The 20,520-nt window shown below is 33.3% G+C and overlaps 1 protein-coding gene across 1 annotated transcript in view; it reads left to right on the top strand.

Annotated features, from left to right (window-relative positions):
* LOC106131592 (DE-cadherin) overlaps positions 1-20,520 on the top strand; it is a 217,082-nt gene that overhangs the window by 186,643 nt on the left and 9,919 nt on the right. The window contains exons 13-19 of the mRNA XM_060949829.1: positions 5,703-5,856; positions 8,693-8,880; positions 14,802-14,993; positions 16,306-16,461; positions 18,449-18,646; positions 19,030-19,246; positions 19,633-19,851. Coding sequence (XP_060805812.1) covers positions 5,703-5,856; positions 8,693-8,880; positions 14,802-14,993; positions 16,306-16,461; positions 18,449-18,646; positions 19,030-19,246; positions 19,633-19,851 — 1,324 coding nt within the window. The remainder of the gene's footprint in view (positions 1-5,702; positions 5,857-8,692; positions 8,881-14,801; positions 14,994-16,305; positions 16,462-18,448; positions 18,647-19,029; positions 19,247-19,632; positions 19,852-20,520) is intronic.

Below are 20,520 nucleotides of genomic sequence, written 5' to 3'. Positions count from 1 at the left end.
ATGGTAAAATATTGACACTTATCCTATATGATTTTTATTTCGCACAGGAAATACGAGCTAGTACAATAATGCAAAGATAAGTTTAAAAGATTCCTTTTACACTTTGTGACATATCTACAACATAACATTCTCTGACATAACAAAGCCAGCACGCACTTGATCGAATTAAGTTTCAAATTAGGATTGATATAATATTGCACCCTTAACAATAAATACAGGGGTAACAAATCTAATATATCATTGAAACCTACGCTTTATTAAAAAATTACGCAGGCAGCTCATTCCATCTGGATATAAAATGATTAAAAAAATGGTTCCGTTTGTGAATTTTGAAGTTTGGAACCCTAAAGCGAAGCGGTCCGCCGCAGTAGTTAATATAACGAGGTATCATAAATTAGAAGTGCTTAATTTGGACTCAGGAATGTTGGGATTGGGACTACCCTTGGATTATTTATTTTCCGTAGGTTAATATGTCTCTGGAGTGTAATACAGCCTGAAAGCCAACTAATAGTTATATATTGTGAAGATTTTTAATAATTCAGTTGTTTATTACATTTTCAAGGGGAAGGAGAATTTAGGTAGGTAATAGTAAAAGTTTAAGAAGAAAAAGGTTTTTTATATTTTGCATTGAGTATAATAACAGAGGGTATTCGATAAAGTTGAATGGGCATTGTCCGTCAGTTGAACAATCGATAAAAAGACAGTTCTTTAATTTGCATAATCGATGCATCCCTTTACAAAGCAACTCTTCTTTCAGACATTTAGTCAGTCTAAATTTTTTACTCCTTTTATCGACTTCAAAAAAGGTTAAAGGTTAAGAGGTTCTCAATTCGACCTTATTATCGTACATTACTGATGTGCTGACTTAGCCTTGAACCTTACACATTTTCGTCAATTTTATCGTTACTAAAATGGAGATAAGTACTTTCGTTGGAATCGAGCAAGTATTTACGTTGCTATGACAACCCCTTTCAAGCGCTAAACAGTTAGGTACTTACATCAAAGTAACAATACGTTATATCTCCAACACCAAAAAAGCCTTTTTGGCAAAGTTGTTTCCGATTTTGTCGGCAACTATATGCAAATTCCGACCATATGTGGCGTTCGTAGGGTATGTTTTTGATATTTAGAATACAATCACCCCTCTGAGGGTGCATGACCTTGAACCGCCTGTAACATTACCCAAGATAATAGCCTCTTTTCATATAAAGGCTTTTAAAGATTTTTTATTTTTTAAGAAATAATAGACACTCATACATACCCTTAAGAAATGAACAGATTCTGAAATCATAAGACACGGAAGACTACAGCTAGTAAAGTTATTCATGTTGAAAACTAGTGTGAAGTTGCTAGTCAATCGCTGAAAATTTTTAAGCCTGAAATTCTGCCCGTTGATTGGCTTTTACAATATCATTGATAGAGAAGGCCAAACAGATAAATATTTTAACTATGAATAGTGAATTACAATTATTTTTACACAGCCCAAAGTTTGAGGCTTATTCATTTATTTATCTTATGGTTACCTATATATGGATATACCTACAAATAGCATATTTCAAACACGTTTTCAATCCTCTCCCCAGTCAAAATTATGAAAGCTGACAACGCATGTGCTATGTTGTTCACGTGCAATTGCCCAATAGCGTTTGTTAATATAACAGCTGAAATATAAACCAGCAAAACTTTTCAATCCTCCGTGTTTACTCTCATAGATAAAGTCATTAATTTCCCCTTTCAATACTCTCAATCTACCTTCGCCTGACCGTCGGAACACCAATCGTTTTGTAAGACCCGCTGAATTCGGTTTATAGACCGTTTTAAAAGGATTGCCGCCGATAAATTTCGATGGAGCTATCTTGATCCTTTGCGGGTGTTCAAGGTACTATCCCGTTATTTCTTTATCTCAATATTTTGTAGGATCAATTTGTACTGTGATTTGTTCAAAACTTGCAATTTTAGGTTAGAAATTGTTATTAAACTTAATAATTTTAATTTTAATGCTTGTTTGGTAATGAAAAAACATAGTGTATCAGATGCCTCTCTCACAGCGCAGATTGTAAATGTCCCGTTACTATCTGAATCTCGATCCCATCATAATGGCAGCCAGTTGAATGTGGTCGCTAAACCTTTATTGACCTTGTCTACTCCGTCAGGATAAAAAATGTGATATGTTTCATCTGGTTTGTCTTTCGGAAGATTTTGAAAATTTCTGAAACAGTTTGTTGATACTTTTGCTATGACTTAAACTTTTGATATTAAAACGTTTTTAAGCCCATTTATTTCTTAAGATATATGCTTTACCTTAAAGATACTATCAATAAAATATTTCACCTTCTTAATAGCACCTACTCTGCCACCTTAATTAGTCACGGGTAAATAGAACATCCAAGCGAACCTTTCAAACTTCCCCGAATTTTGCAAAGTTTTGATCAGAAACGTGCGGCCGACTTTTTTATGCAAATCCTAGGCGTTGGAATCGATACTTCTTGTCATTTTGTGGCCCGAGGTCTCTGCGTCGTCAGCCTTATTTCCAATTCGGACGTCCAGATCGAGAGAGTAAGGTTGACATGTACGATAAAATTATTTTTCGGATTTTGCTAAGGCATTTGACCTTTGATAAGGCCAGTCGAACCCTTGGACTAATACTGATGTGTGTATGTTAATTTATAAATAATTTCACAATGTTCTATGGGGAAGCGTGAGCCAACAATGTCGGAAATAATAAAAGGCCACGTTCAGAATAATGATTCAAATTCAAACAGGTTGCTAACCCATTACCTGCAAGAGGGATCCCAAGTTCAAAAGCCAATCCTTAAGTCGCTTTTTTCGACATCCATGGGAAATATATGGAGCGGTTCTATTCTTAAGCGCCCGAAACCACACGGCACCATAAATACTTCTTACTTCTATGTAGCAACCCTAGTTCCAGAATTAAGGCTGAATTATCTAATCTAGCTTCCGAGAATCATTTAATGCCGAATTCGGCTTCACCGTTCCTGTCAGCGTTTCTACACTTCAGTGTGAGCTCTAGTTTGTTAGGTATTCTAATGAGTAACGCTTGTTATAGTATATCTTTGTATGACGCCTCCTGATGCTATATCAGGCGTCATTTTAGTCCTCGTAAATATTCACTACAGAATAGGTGAAACTGGTATTACGTATACGCGATATTACGAGAAGATTGGTCCAGTAGAAAATGTTACTTCAACTTCCAAATTTCTTAAAAAATGTTATCAGCTTGTTAGCCATAAATTTTTGTGGACAGAAATATCTTTAAAAGAGAACCGCCTCCGATCGATATCCTCCTTTTTTGATTTCTTAAACCTTCTCTTAATTGTATCATACACTTTCCTGAAAACCGCATCAAAATCGGTTCAGTGAAACGCAAGATAATTACGGACAAGCATACATAGATACACAGAGGTCATACTGAGAACCACAATTTTTTATTGAAGGTAGATAAAAAACATTTATACGAATAAGCCAAAGGCGACTGCACTTCACAAATGGAAGTCTATAAAGTATACTCGTATTGGAAACAGAATTCTCCATCTAACACCTAACCATCATAAATCATATGAATCACATTACGTAAATGCAACCTGTTTGTCCGTCTGTCTCAGCAAAGCCCCGTGACGAGGGTACCAAATCGAACAGTTGTTCTCAACCCAAAGATTTTATGTCACTCGCCCGTCATGTTATATCGTATCACACACTCCATTTTGTATTATTGGATGATGAATGGAAATCTAGACCGCTTTCTATCTAAATTAGAGGCCTAGATTTGTCTTAAAAAGTACATACATATAGTCACGTCTATATCCCTTACGGGGTAGACAGAGTCAAAAGTCTTGAAAAGACTGAATGGCCAAGTTCGGTTGTAAAAGTAGTTTCAGTCTGAAAGAGTAATCTTAATTATGAAAAAAAAGTTCTACTCGACCGATTTTAATGAAAAGTGGCACGGAAATAGAATACACTTCAGGATATATTTTTCTACAGGGGCGGCGAAAAAAGAAATTTTTATTAAAACAAGCTAGTGAAAAATATTAAAGTGTCTTATTTTTCAAGGTAGAAACTTAAAATAAACTCTTTACTCAGCATATACCTATAGTACCGTGTGACTAAGCCTTAGTCGCGTTATGCCTAGACCAAACGACATGTATTGAAACTTAGTTTAATTCCGTTTCAGGTCACCTATTAAAGTTTTGTGAAATGTTGCTTGACCCAACACCTCGAAGAAGAGTTCCAAGTTTACAAGCCTTTCCCTTATTGGCTTTTACACAAACTGAATTCTTTTTTTATGTAATAAAAGTTAATTTTATTTCAAATGCGACCTCCAGACCGCATACATAAATGATATCGAGGTCATTACAAATAATATGAGTAGGTATAAACGAAAACACGCAAAAAGGGCCCTCATTTATAATTCTAGTACATTAGCATACATTTTTAAGGATCCCTACCCTAGGTCCGTACTGGCATCGACTTGGGTATACCCAATTGTCAATTTTTCATGCAAATAGCCATTCAATTTCTTATTTTAGAGGTATCCTCTGATCACAAATTAAAGAAAGTATAGAATTTGAACTGAACGACTTTTAAATAAACAAACAAACATATATTCACGTCTATATCCCTTGCGAGGTAGACAGGGCCAACTGTCTTGAAAAAATTGATTGGCCACGCTCAGCTGTTTGGCTTTATGTTAGAATTAAGATTCACATAGTGACGGGTTGCTAGCCCATCGCCTAAAAGAAGAATCCTAAGAATAAAATTATCCCTTATCGTACGACATCCATGGGAAAGAGATGGAGTGGTGCTATTCTTTGTTCCATTGGTGCCGGGAACCACACGGCACTACTAAATCTTTTAATAATAATCCTCGTAACCTTTGCCCAATGTTTACATGCGTAGTCTTGGTATTTATTTGTCGCTTTTCTACGCTATCTTCATCTCTATCTTCTTTCTTAATAAATTCCCAGTTGCACCATCCGCTAGTATGCTTCAGGGCCTGAGGTCCGCATCTTCAAGCTAGCCCTTTTTGGTCTTCCCCTATTTCTAAAACACACTTTATGCTATCGAACGCCCGAATTAAAGGTCTTTGGAAATATTTTCTCGACCTCTGTGGCTCAGCGGTCATGTACCCGGCTAGGGTTCGATGACAAAGAACTTTTACTGATTGCTCTGGACCTTGGATTTTTATATTTAATAAGTATTTGTTATAACATATAGTATTGTTGAGTTTTTATTACATGACACAAGTCTTAAATTTTCTTTCATGCTCGCGCAATCTGTGTAATTTGTCCCGTATATACATATTTATTAATTATTGAATAAAGAAACTTTAGGAAATATAATGATCTATCTATTTGCTCTCTTAATATTTTGTAATTCCGATCTTCTGGACCGTTCGTAGCCTAATTTCCATCGAATTCAGAAACCTTTGAAGCATCGATAACGTCTTATTTGAAATTTTGAAATTGCTTCATTAGGCGTTATTGAAAAGAATAATGAGTGTTTCTATTATAAGAGTTATTTTTGGGCAGATCTAATTTACTACTTCTTTTTATGCAAAGATTACTTAATAATAGAATTGAAATTCAAATAGTCAAATAGAGAATCCCATCCCTTAGTTAGACTAGTACAAAAATGAAATTGTAATGAAAATAAATTAAATTTATAATTTATTTTTATATGTGCAGACTCAGCCGGTGATCTGGTACGAGAACGAGAACCCTGGACAAGTGGTCGTGCTGACGGCCAAGGACTACGATTCGGAGAAGAATGGAGCCCCCTTCGAGTTCTCCCTAAACGAGTCTGCTTCCCTGGACATTCGTTCCAAGTTCTCCATTCAGGGTAAGTTGAACATCATCTCTTATTATCATCCATCCATGTCATGATTGTGGAAAAGTGTCTTCCAAAGAGTGAAATCAATTTGAGAGCTTATGTCTTGCGGTAGACAAAAAGGTTCAAAAAGAAATCAATACTTCTGCATTGTCTTCCATTTACGAATGCAAGATTAAATAATATTGTTGAGAATATGATGCCTACCAATTACTAATGCAAGATCACTACATAGTATAAAACAAAGTCGCCCATTTTGTCTGTAGTCCCTTCGTATGCATAAAACTTTAAAACTACGCAACGGATTTTGATGCGGTTTTCACTAATAGAAAGAATATTTTCTCCGACAGGTTTTTATATATAATTGAAATACATTGAAACTATATTAGCTGAGTTATAGCGATTTATGTCCAAGAAGTCGGAAAAAAATCTAATTGAAGATTGCATTTGTGCGTGCGCCGCTTATACCGTTGGATACAAGTAAGAACAATGTATAGCAAAAACATTGGTCTTTATTAGTTCTACAAAAAAGTCCGCGATGACATATATCCAGCTTTTTTATTTAAGTCACAAAAACTACTTTTCTGTATTAAAAAAACATTTAATTCGTTGGGTGATGTTTAACTGGTGATATAACCAATAATACATATATCCTTATCAAAATAAGTAAGTTCATCATCACGAGCATTTAATTTAGATTATTTTTGCAGTTTACAGTGTGTTATTTAGACATATAGTTTAGGAGATATCACGATATTAGTATTGCGGCACGGTACGGGCCGGCCGCGGCGGCGGGGGCAGCGTCCCTATAAAAACGGTACATAAAAAATAAATAATATTAAAAAGTAGGTACTACGACTTTGATCTATATGTACATATAAGACAAAAAAAAATCTGTACATTACTTAAATATTTTTTCCAAAAACTGATAGGGGGGGCGATCAAAGAAGAGTCACAGAAACCAAAAAACATTTTAATATTTTAAACGCGGTTAAGGGAAAGAGAAGTTATTGTGAATTGAAAATTAGTATCCAATATGTGTTGGTGCGTTGACTGTATTTGTCGAAGTAGCGGGATACACGCAAACGAAGTTGCGCGGGTCAGCTAGTTAAATAATATTGTTAAGAATATGATGCCTGCGGTAAATGACGTGCTGTAGAAAACACAACGACGTCTGTTATTGTTCTAATTCTCGGATATGGGTATAAGATGTTGAAATTCCATCTAAGTATATCTTTCTTCTTGTACTTTCGCCAACAGAACGCTTCACGTTCATTTTGAAGTAATTTCTATTGAACAAATTATATCTAATTGTATTTCAGTTACCACCTATGTTTCTTACAAACAACACCAGAATTAGATTTATCTTCCCAATCCGGCACAAGCTTAAAATAGCTAATGAAATCCCGAACTTCGCTATACAACTCCTCGAATGCCTTTGGTCTACATTCGCGACAATTTGGAGGATCTTAACCGAATTTCTATCAATTAGTGTAGTTAACATGCAATAAATGGAGCCAAGCCTAACTTTGTTTACGAAGTGCCAATTCAATTTCAGACCTTTCCACGTTCTGATAATTTCTTGCTTGTGCGCACAACGACCTATATGTTTATTTGGATAGATTGTGACTTATTTATACGGGGATTGTGGTAAATGGTAAGATTAAGTCACTTTCCCTTTCTCTATCTCTTCGGAAAATGGTGATTTTAATATATATGCATATTAACTATTTTAAATACTGATTTCTTCGGTTACTGAGCAATGATGCGTGATTCAGTCAACGTACTAGGCGTATGAATTTTAACTTATACGTTTTCCGATAATAGCTTGTTTAATAATTAAATATTTACTACAATAGTTAAAAGCGTAATAAATAAAATACCTCAAAACGTTAACAGTTTAACTATATATAATAGTCACCTGATCTAGTGCGTATTAAAGGTCCTTGACGCACCTTTCCAAATCCGAATAACACACCCTCTAAATTGTTTACTAATGACTTAATTTGTACAAAATTTAACTTGGGTACAATTGTTCATCCAATGTATAAATTAATAAAATTATTCGGCTATTCTGTACATAGCTGTTTAATTTATTAATTGGGCAATCTGGTTGAATGAAACCTCAGTGTTTGGGGAATTATTGACCCGTTGTGAATGCCGTTTTATTGCTGGTTAGGTCCTCGGTTAAGTTTTTGGTTTTTTTAATTTGTAATTATATGTGAAATACATTGAAGAATGTAAAAATATTTCGATCTCATTGATTTATGAACTTAATATTTAATAAATGATATTTAACTTTTAAGTTAGATTTGTTAGTTGTGCAATGGAATAGAAAAAATAGTCTATTAAAAATTAATACAACTTAAACAGACCTCGTTTTCGCTTTATTTCTTAGGAATTCAATTTACTATTTTTAGAAAAAAAAATATGACAACAAGAATGACGCTAAGGTTTTTAAATACCAGATTTACGAAATGCGAATAAAAAATGTAACTACATTCTTTTTTTTAGAAATAAAACTTTGAAAATTCAATATTTTTAAGATACGGAAAAACTGAAGTCGGGTTCGGTACATCCGGTAGAACAATTTTAACATTGATTAATTTTTTTGATCTCCCCTTTGGTTTAATTTATTATTGTGGGCGGAATATGTAGGCTACTTAGTCATATCTTACGGGATAGATACAGCCAATAGTCTTGAGATGATAAAAAAAGTTTTATTGTATTCTGAACATTACGAAAATTTTAATTTTATTTGTGTACAGATACGAAATTTTTTTCTTTTTTGCATGCAGAAAATTTGTCTCCAGCATTTTTTGTTTAATTACTCGTTCTTTTTTAACAGGTAACGTCTTGTCGGCGTTGGTTACCTTCGATAGAGAAGTGCAGAAGAAGTATGAGATTCCAGTGGCCATCACTGACTCGGGCACCCCCCGGATGACTGGGGTGTCAATCCTGACCGTTGTTATCGGGGACAAAAATGACAACCCTATGGCTCCGGGACATAGCAATATATTCGTGTATAATTACAAGGTAATTGGTTTTTATAATTCTTTATGGAATTCAATGAGGAAAAAGAAATCTAAACATCAATTTGTGGACAATTATTATCAATTCAAATACTTGTGTGGAACTACTTGATATATTAATGACGATATTTGATATATAATTATTAAAAAAATATATTAATATTTCATAAATTCGTTCCGAAAGAGTTATATTTTAAATACTTTTTTTTTTCTTTTTTCTCGCTATAGACTTTCGTTTCTCTTCGTTAAGACACAATTAATCATCCTTTGATTCCAAATCAAGGCCAGAATTGTATTTAAAAAAAATTTAATACTAAAGTAAATTGGTGCAAAGGAGTCCCGTAAGTCCCGAGTAAGCTAGGACGTCTTAAATATATTGTAAGTTGAAATCAATTATCGACGTAAAATGAAACATCATCAGTAAATTTATTTGTATGTTCACGGCATTAGGCCACGCGCTAACAAAATAAGTTAAACCTACGTCAGTTAAGCCAAATCTAACATTAAAACCATATACCTTACTACTTTGAAATAAAATATAACAAGATTAATCTTACTTGTTAAGGTTATAATCTCTATAATTTTTGCATCGTCCCGATGAGTTCATTATAAATGAGATTTTGTAACAAAAATCACATTACGTACATATAAAAGAAAATCTATATATAAAACAAATTCTAACTAAATAAAAACACCTAAATATAAAACTCACACTTATTTACAAAAATGCAAGTCCCGGCAGATCCATATCCCGAGGATCCATACATATTGAAACATCATCATACTTTGCATGTGACATATTAACAAATTTTAGGTTGAACCTTTCTCAAAATGTGTGAATCACCAATTTAATTTTAACGCTATTTAGTTATCAGTGGGAGGGTCAAAGGGTTAATAATGGTCTGACTTTTGTAACAAAGGGTCTATTAAATGAAGCGTGGTTTATTGTTTTAGTTTTAAAATTTTAATTTACTGTCGAGTTTATGCACACCTTATTATTTATTCAAACCGGCATAAAATTGTAATATTTATCCTAAATGCTGTTTGTTTAAATGCTACATTGGAATGTATTTTGTATGTTAAAAAGGAAATATTTATTGATATTATTGTATTTTTTTTTTGTTATCCATCCAGTACATATTATTATTTTGCTTAAATTGTATTAACTATAGAACGATTTAAAAGTCTTACATCAGATGAAAAGGTTCTAAAAATCACGGGTTTTCCTGAACAACAAGACCTCAATGTGATAAAATCTAAGACATTTCATTGTCATAAGTTAAATATTAAAAAATATATAAACTTACAACTTTAAACTGAAAGTAATCATTTTCTGTAAAATTTCATATGTGTGCATGTTGTTTGTTCATGTTTTAATTAAAGAAATTGCTTCTTTTAACGCATACAGACGGAAACGTACTTCAATGAGTTGTACAGTTGGCGTTATTATGTGAGTATAAAATTTCTTCTCGAATTGGTTTTGTTATCGTTTTAAATTGAAATGTTTCCTTTTTTCTATTCGGTTACGGTGACTTCGTGAATGGGTTCACCGGAAAAAATATCTGTTCGAAATTTAATCATTCAGTCAGATTTTTTTTTAATTATGCATGCATGAAAACGCAAAAGTTGATTTGAACTTTCGAAGGAAATTTAGACGTATTATTTATGATAGGTATAGGTTTTGCTTTTACACTACATTGATTTGTTAATGCAGTCATTATGTCAGAAAGACACACTACTACTACTACATTATTGATGTACATCTACTATATTTTTTTTCTATACATAGAAATCTACATATCTACAATATAATAAAATGATCTCGTGTAGATATTTAAAGACACGTAATTTAAAAATGAATTTGTCAGCTATAAATAAATTTTATCGTAATATAATGTCCAGTGAATATCCAGCCTTATGTTATTTTTACTTTTTCTCGTTATTTTCCGGTGAGACTTGTACTGGATGGTGTTATAACTTTTTAATTTCTTTAGCAGATTTTGTTACTCTCAATGCCTATAATTACATCACAAAGTTTCGTGTTTCGTGAATTCCCGGGATGTTTTTCAATCAATTGATTTTCGCATCACAAATTATGTTTGTGTACATAGTTAATAAATTTATATTGAGTTTTCGTGAGACTTAATTGAGTCTTTATTAAATTGTTTTTTGAATATAAAGCATGCGTTTGGTCTTGGCAGATATTAGGTATTTAAATATAATTTGAAAGTATTTTTTTAATAATGGTAAAATTCATAAAGTTTTCACTTTTCTAGGAGACTTTTCACAACGGTATCTTGTTTAGTCTAAATTAAAAACCAAATACATCAGTCTAACAGTACATCCTAAAAATAATTTATATTAAGATAGATTATAAATTTTATGGCAAAACACTAGAGAAGATAGCAAAAGAGAGGGCCTTAATAGCCGCGTAGCTACTGCCATAAACATATTTAAAAAATAAACAGGAATTCATGTTATCTAGGTTACCCCACGGTGTAAGCCGCCATCATATCTTCACGGACATTGTCTTTTAAAATGTTTTTAATTAAAATTCCGACGTTAAAGCGTCCCGTTTCATTCAAACATAGCTAAGATTTCTTTTATGTAGTAATTTGTATTCAAATCCCTTTTACAGGGCATGAAATATGAAAGAGCTATGATGTCTTCTGAATTCATATCTGTTTATGAAGAACAGTAAACAATTTTACGGTTTTTAGGATTTAGTGGTCTTCAAGAAGCCTTTATACAGTACAATATAATGTCACTTGTATTGTTGACACCAAAATCAATGTCTGTCTGGTTGAGCGAATTGACATTCGCTCATATCAAAGTACGAAAATCATGTGTCTAGATGTAGGTACATTTGTCATAGATTAACTCCTAAACTGCTTTCTTAAAAATAGATCTTTTATTCCTTGAATATTTTCACTATGTCTTAATTATAACTATGTTTTTTTCTTTTCAAAATGTTTATACTGATTATAGGGATTATTTTCATAATGATCAGCCATTATCAAATTCCGTCATATTTGCTTTCGTCAATGAATAATTTAGTCCGTGCATAAACGTTTACGATAACACCATGTATATATAATAATATATGGATATTAAAATGTTAATTTTGCTTTAATGAAAGTGGGGTTTAGTGCGGTGCGTATATAAACAGGGATTATGGAGTTTTTACTACCTTGCCCTGATTTCCGTGAGTTACTGCGGGAATCCTGTGGCGTGTTTATTTTTCTAAGTTGGTAACACTGTCTATTATTTGCCGCGGTTTTACTAGAAATATTTGAAAGTAGAATTCCGTGTTTAAGAAAAATAAAACTTAACAAAGATCTCGAAGATCACATTCGATTACTTTTGAAAGCATCATTCCTTTCTCAATTATAGGTTATGCGATATTATTTAACAATGGACATTTGTATATGCAGTATAACACTAATCATATTAAGAAGTACGCTTGCTGAACTAAATGCGCTCGTTTTCATTGGTATAGTCCCATGTGACATTTAGTTAATAGTTCGCACTTTCTTACATTCCTTTCCCTTGCAGTTTGTTAATGTATTTTTGGCTGAATTTACAATGTTTACATGTGGATTGTTACATCACAATACCGCATTTACTAATTCGTAGTCTGTGCTCGGTTTACGCCTCCTCTAATGAAGCTGCCCATGCTCGCTGTAACTTGTGCCTCGTTTACTTTGATTAAGACTTAGTGTGAGTTGCACACATAGTATTCGGAGTAATACATAAATAATTATATAATAAGTTTGATACTTATCCCTTACAGTTATGGTTTTGAAAATATTTAAAGACTCGTTCAGTTACATGACTTATTGATGGAATTAATAAGTTATTTTCTTTAAATCAAGAATATTTTTTTTTTATTATTAATCAAAAACTATTGATAAAATAAAAGCTAAAAGCTTAAATATTTTTATTGATTGAAACATTTTGCACTTAGCATTTTTGACAAGTTACTTACTAGCTTCAGTTACTAATTCATTCTAAACGCGTCATGTTTCATCTGGACCTTGTATTAAAGTCTTTGCTCATGCTTAACAGATTCTCTGTGATTAAAAGTGTCCAGAACATAGTATGTTTGGCAGATTAACTCTATTTCAGAGCGTTAATTCTGCAAAAAAAAAAAATATTGTGTCGATAGAGTCCAAGTAGAATAGTTTTTTAAATTTGGCATAACATACGTACTAGCATAATATCACGTTTTGATCCCTTAGTAAGTTAATATTAATAAATAAATAGTAACAAGGCTCTTAAGTTACGTTAAGCAAGATAGTTTAATTTTTTTTAATCTGTTAGAATGCCCGAAGTAAAAAAATAAGATGTCACTGAGCTGAGATTCAAATACTATCTATATATTGTTGGTATATTTAGATTTATCCGAAATTGATGTCCGAAACAAGTACTTTTTCTAGTTTTCCCAATCTTGTTGAATCTCAGCTATACGAAGTTTTGTTATAGCGACAAGCTTACCCCACTAAATCGGGTTAGTCTACACACAATACCCTCAACCTTCGAGCTGAAAGATTGAGTAACCGACACAAAGCTATACCGCTGAGTTGCCACGACATTCTGATTTTATAATCTGTAGCCTTTGAATTATTTGAAAGTGACTGTTCTTGCTTTTGTTGAATGGTTCCACTTTCAAGTATATTTGCACTAACTTGGATTTGATGTATTGTTTTTTTTTTACCTCCTATAGTTATAATATGTATATTTTATTAATTTTAACCTTTTTTTATAATATGAGTAGGTACGTCTCAGTACTTCTAAATAGCGCCTTTCATTATCACGTTGAGTATCTATAGCATTTGGATAGAAGTTGAAAGTATATTTAAGAAAAAGTATAGATTACTTGAATGCAATTTCCTACGCCTCAGGTGGCAAAGTATGTTTGACACGTCTTTTATTTACCCATCCTTATATACACATACAAGAAAAAAATAAATTTAATTATCTCTTTAAAAAATAAAGACAAGCTATTACGAAGTATTCATAATTTCTTTACGCAAATAAATCAAACTGTTTTGATCCTAAAACCTCACTTTAATAAAGAATAAAATAATATTTTAATGTAATCGACCAATTGAAATCATATTTAAACATTGAAGCCAGAATTGATTGGAATTATTTATGAAATTATACGTACTTCTCTCTCCTGCAATATTTCAAATTATATCCAACGACAAAATTACTTAATTTACCATCTGACATCCAATTTGGAAACAAGAAATTAACACTCAGTAGCCAATAAAATTATTTCCATTTAATATTAAAAGCCGTCTCGAACATATTCAGGTAGGTCGTTAGGCCGGGTTAACGGCCCATAAAATATAATATTGCGATTTGAAACCATAGATTTTGTTGCCCATAGATTCCTTTTGTTTTTCTGTTTTCTTTTTTTTGTGAAAGAAGTTTGGTAGTTATTGTGATTTATTTTGATGCATGTGTTTTTTTTTTTCATTTACAAAGCAATTAGTTAAGTGTGCCTTTTATTTCGGTGAATAGCAGACGTGCATTCTTGTGGCAAATACTGCTCACTAAATTTGTCTAGTGACTAAATTTGCTTTATTAATTCAGATTTATATGAGAGAAGCCTATTATTGTTTTGATTAATTATGATTTAGTTTTTATTTATTGATGAAAAGGATGTGTGGGATTGAATATTTATTGATTGGAAAGGTTATTTTGTTCATCAATACAGTCGTAGCGTGGGTTGCACCAAACATAACGACACGTTGTTACAGTTTTGTTGTCGTTATAATTAAATGGTGCAAGGGCAGGCTACGACTGTTTTTATCAACGGCTGAGCTACGAGCTAAAAAAAGTATTGTCCAATTTTTATGATGATACTCGTATACTGATTGATATTCATTACTAAACCGATGAATTTATTTTCAGGGTGAAGCCCCCGACACGGAGATCGGCCGCGTTTACGTCGATGACCCCGATGACTGGGACCTCCCTGATAAGCGGTTCATGTGGATACCTTCCTACGAGCAACGGAGCCCGTACTTCGACGTGCACAGCAAGAATGGCATGATCACGATGAAGACTGGCACTCCTAACGGGACCTATTTGTTGAGATTTAATGTGAGATATGTTTTGTTGTTAATTCGTCTTACCATACAAAATAAAATCATGCGCCTATTCCGGAGGAGTAGTTAGAAACTACATCGTTCCTCTTACCACGATCCCAGCTCAAGCAAGCTCGTCATCTTGCCATAAAAATAGAGAATATCATCTCTCTATCTCCTTAGGGGTTTCTCCATAGGCTTTTTCAGAAGCCATAAAAGTATACGTAGTATAGTTATGTAATCTGACGTGTTTAAAACAGTACAGGAAGAGTATGGAAAAGGGGTTAGGATGTTTCATATGATGTGATGCTTAATTATAATTTAGGATTATCTCCCAGGTAATTATGGAAGAGAAAGTACGTTTTACGCTTCAGTTAGGCACGTGATTTTACGTAATCGTGTGCGTAATAAACCTTTTCAAAGAAATATTATTAAAATCCTCGTATCGTAACTTTATTTTTAGAAGTCAGCTCATATACTACGAGAGTACTATCGCTGTCCCGTTTCATGTCATAATAAAAAGCGAAACAGTGATAGTTTTTCGCGCGATAAAAATGGCATCGCGCGTAATACTACGGGGCATGTTAAAACGGGGAAACTATTAGAATTACTTAGTGCGACTAAATAGTAAGAATTTCACAATGGTCGATCCATACTTGGTCGCGATATGACCCTGTGAAAATTTTTATATTTTCATGTATGTAGTTGATAAGATTTCTTTTATGAGTCGATCCCGGCATGGACCGTACCAAATGGAGTCATCGGAGAGGTGAGACAAATACTGCCAGGATTTCAATTCTTCTTCTACATGGACTCTTCTTTATACAAATAAAAACCAAAGGCCGGTTTAACTGCAAGCGACTGCAATTTTAACTGCAAGCGACTGTTCTTACATCTTTCTCTCTCATCGTAACGAATCCTCACATCTCCCTGTCTGCATACTCAGCGTGTTTGAAAGTAGTTGGTTGTAAAGTTTGCTAAAGACAACATTAAGGTGACACCAGACGTAAAGATATTTGGCAAAGGTTGTACCTACGTACGGCTTAAAGCTGACACCAATCCGACTTGGCAATTTTAATGCACTAGTTCAGTAGTTACTGCTCTTTCCCTATAGTTTCCTTTTACAAGAAGGGTATAGTTTCCTTTCACAATTGGCTTTTATTCTAATTAAATGAAAATGTATTTATCCCAAATACATTAAACGGTTCAGTGTTTTATGCTGTTTATATTTTTTATAACATATATATGAAGATTGTATAGACAAACAAGAGATAAAATTGATGTGAAATTGACATTCTTCTATCTTTAAATAAATCTTCTGATTTTAGGTGACAGAAGAAAACGAGCCAAAGGTGCCTTACCACTGGGTGGAAGCGACGGTTAACGTAACGATCAAGGAGATCCCAGAGGAGGCGGTGGACAAATCTGGATCGATCAGGTTCATCAACATTACTGCTGAAGAATTTATCATCCCTGAAGCCGATGTAAGTAAAGTATAACTAATTAATTCGAATTTATGGAAATATAAACAACCTAGATAATAAACTCATTTAGCTAGACTAGACGGGATTTTTATCTGAATATGTTTATCTCTTTCTAATTGGTGTAATGAGAAAGAGATGGAGTGGTAGAAAGAACAATATGACTTTTAATTGGTCATAATAATCATTCTGATATTTGTTGGTTTAAAGGTGGATGTTCAGATTGGTTATATTTTCACGTTATAAATAGTTTTTTTTATGAGACGTCATATTCACAAAAACTTGTGTGTTTTTAATTTCCCAGAATTTCTGCGGCATTCAAATATTGTGACTGTGCCTCTATTCGCACAATCAAAATCGAAATAAAATCACGTTTTTTAAAATTCGAATCATTCGTATTTTTTAAAGATAAAATAGCCATGTTAAATTTTATTTTGCGTTTGTGATTTTTTGAATTAGCACAAAATTTTAAATAAAAATCTAAATATTGAACTTCTGAATTACTGAACTTTTTCGTCTACTCATAAAGAAAATATCGCCCTCCATGCTCTGTTGTGGTTAAGAACTTGATGGGATGTTACATCAAAATTTGCTATTTAGTATTCATCCAATGCGGAGATACAAATTGATACACTAGTCTAGACAGCTTGCCGTGATGGAGACAGAGAGATGATCTTCTTAGTATTTGATCTAGATGAATTATTCAGATCCTTTGCAGAATTCAAACAATGAAATTTTTCAAAGGAAATGTACTTTGTTGTGAGAATTCCAAGATGTTTTAAGTTGAAACTGAAATGGCTTAAGTTGGCTGTTGGCATTTTATTCAGCCGTAAATATCAGATTCGTCTATTAGTCCTTAATGTTTGCAATTCAAAGGCATTATGCGATAAGTTTGTACATAATTTGTCTTACCCTGCGTATCACTGTTTGATAATGAAAGTGAATATCGATTTAACGATTGCTTTTTACGCTTTTTATCAATGGCTAGGCTGCATGGTAATTGTCCGTAGGTTCTCACACGTTGGACGAAAAAACACGAAAAAACGTGACGAATGTGCTAAAGGTTCTGTACTATTATCTGGATAAATATGGATCATATATGTACTTACATGTATCATAAATCACCTTATTACTTTGTTTAAATTAATTAAATAAGCTTTTATTGAATCGTATGCAGGTACACACACATTTCACATGTTTTAATTGAATAGTTTGAATAGTCATATTTTTGGCAGACTATGTATAGTTTTCGGATAAAATGTTTGGAACATACGGACATGAAGAAACTATAAGGGTCCCGTTTTCGCCATTTGGATAGACGTAACCCTAAAACGAACTCCATCATTCAAACCTTTCTCGGGAAAACACACAACGTTATTTGTCGGTATTTTTGCGCTTGGCTAGTTGGAAACACTGATCTCGCCAAGTTAGCGACACGCCGCCCCCCAGGGATTTGTTCGCAGTTAGTTCATATTTGTTTTATACGATTTGTTGTTTATATTTACAACGAATGTTCTCGAACAATGATGGGATTTGTTCGGACTTTTATTAATACTTTTGTGATAGGATTATTTTCTTGTTTGGATTTTCTGGATCATTTCAAATTGGTTTTAGGTGCTTGATTATCATTGGTTTACTTGGGTTTTAAAATTTGGGTGGTATAGTTGAACAATCGATTTATAACTTATAAAAAAAATATATAACAAATTTGTAGTGGGAAGCTCTAATACTTATGTTGTATGAAAATAGGAAATTTGCGCGTATGATGTCTAATAAAATGATATTATCTCTCAGCGAAATTCCTTCATTTCAATAAAAAATATGGTATTCAAAATTTTTATAAATAGGTATATTAAAGTGTAAATCTGTCATATGACATAAAAAATACGCCTGATTTTTATGCTCTGATTTTTTTTTATATTTCTAAGTGATTATAAGCTCTCAAGTGTGCATTAAGTCTTCGAATAAAAACTGATCTATCCTTCATCAGGGAACGAGTAAAAAGGACAAGCTTCACCGCCGCCTCTCCCAGCTGTACAATACTTCGATGGACAATGTGGACGTCTTCACGATTTTCAGCAAAGTGACTGTCAAGGACAACTTCCTTGACGTGAGGTTCTCAGCCCATGGGTCTCCGTATTACCCGCCGGAGAAGCTGGATAGTATGGTCGTCGGGATTCAGGAGAAGGTTGGTATTTACAGATTATTCAGGTAGCCCATAAAGGTGCCGATGTTCAATAAAAAAGCTATGCTGCTGAATAGCTATTATTCTATAGCAGCCAATATGTCTTTGAAACTAATGACTTTGGTCTTCAATATTTGACCTTCTTGAATGAAAAGAAAGAATTATTTTCATTCATAACTAGATTTTGCGCTCATTTAAAACTTCGTACTCCACACAATATTACTCGTATATAATTTGTATGTATCATGAAAATCGGTGCAAATAAACTTACTATCGCATTTATAATATTAGTTGGAATCGGGATCGGGTTATTATGTTTTAATCACGCTTTCATTCTTCCTTTAACTTAGGAAATCACAGGATTTAACCAAATAAACTGTCCACAGTTGGAAGACGAGCTCCAAGCGAGAATCTACATGGTGAAGATAGATGAATGTCTGATCGAGAAGGAACAATGCGCGGATTCCTGCCGAAACGTCCTGATGAAGAATAACGTTCCTCTATCAGTGTACACAAACACTACTAGTTTTGTGGGAGTTTCAGCCAGGGTGGAGTCTGAATGTACTTGTGATGTGGTGGATACCCTCATCTGTTTGAATGGAGGTAAGGTTTGAATATGTAAAATAAAAAACTGACTGATCGATCAAAGCGTAGCCAAAACTTTTCATCATAAAAACTTGATATTTGTCATAAAAATATTTTGAGCAGGCGACTCAAGAGAATTTCCACAGGAACGACAAAAATCACGACTTTTTTCCTGTGAAATTGTAACAATTTAAACAATCAAACGACCCAGATTAAGCTGTTACAAAAGTAAGATTTTCGTATTATGATTTACTCAACAAAATGTTACAGCCAAATAATTAAAAAAAAAACCGAGCGGTAATGTCCAATCTCTATCTAGCAACTTGCGTTCTAGAACATACGACTCCAAATTCGAAAATCGAATTCAAAAATTTCCGCCATATTTACAATCTCCTTCATTACAGGTACTCCGATAGCCAACCAGTGCGAATGCCCCGAAGGCTTGACCGGACCCCATTGCGAGCAGACGTCCATCGGTTTCCATGGCGACGGCTGGGCCATGTACCCCTCTCCCCCGGCGTGCCATGAGGGTCACGTGACCTTGACCGTGACGTCACACTCCGCTAACAGCCTCGTCTTTTATCTGGGCCCTTTGAAATTTAACCCGCTTTTGGATGTTCAAGGTAAGATTTATTTTTTATAATAAGGAATAAAAATAATAATATTTTTGTGGAAAAATTAATTTGCTTAGTGATATTCACAAATGCTGTAAGCTACTTCGGGTCCAAAAGTGTAGTGGCAGCGGGTGGAACTGGGAACACCTGATGAGAGATGTGAGAGAATGGCGAACTCTTGGACCTTAAAAGATAAAAAAATATATTTTTAAGTAATATTATTTAGTCTTAAAAATAGTTGTACCAAAAGTGGGACTCTTGTTTGATAGCTATAACATTTTAAAGTAGAATACCTTATACTGTATTTTATTTACCCATATAAAAGTATTATACTCATACCTAATAATACAGATAATTAAATTTGTAAGGAAATAAAGGCTCAAATGGACTATTTGGTTTTAGGTAAATAAAATTAAAGAACTATACCTAAATCTCATAAAAAATATGTATGACTAATATCTCACATAATAAATTAGGTCTTGCCGAAATTCTGGAAGCAAGAAAAAAGTACTCTATTGTACTATAATCATATAGCAGAGATAATACAATACAAAGTGATCATTAATACTTCATGTCTATCCATTTGTCTTTGATAAATGAAGGGGATTAGTTATTCATAACGAATGATATTGTAATTATTCACTGTTGAAACACATTAGCACGAAATTAATTAGACTG

The sequence above is a fragment of the Amyelois transitella genome, chromosome 20 (assembly GCF_032362555.1).
Source record: "Amyelois transitella isolate CPQ chromosome 20, ilAmyTran1.1, whole genome shotgun sequence".
NCBI classification, from domain to species: domain Eukaryota; kingdom Metazoa; phylum Arthropoda; class Insecta; order Lepidoptera; family Pyralidae; genus Amyelois; species Amyelois transitella.
The sequence above is the reverse complement of the archived record's forward strand: the minus strand, read 5'-3'. Positions and strand labels throughout refer to the sequence as shown.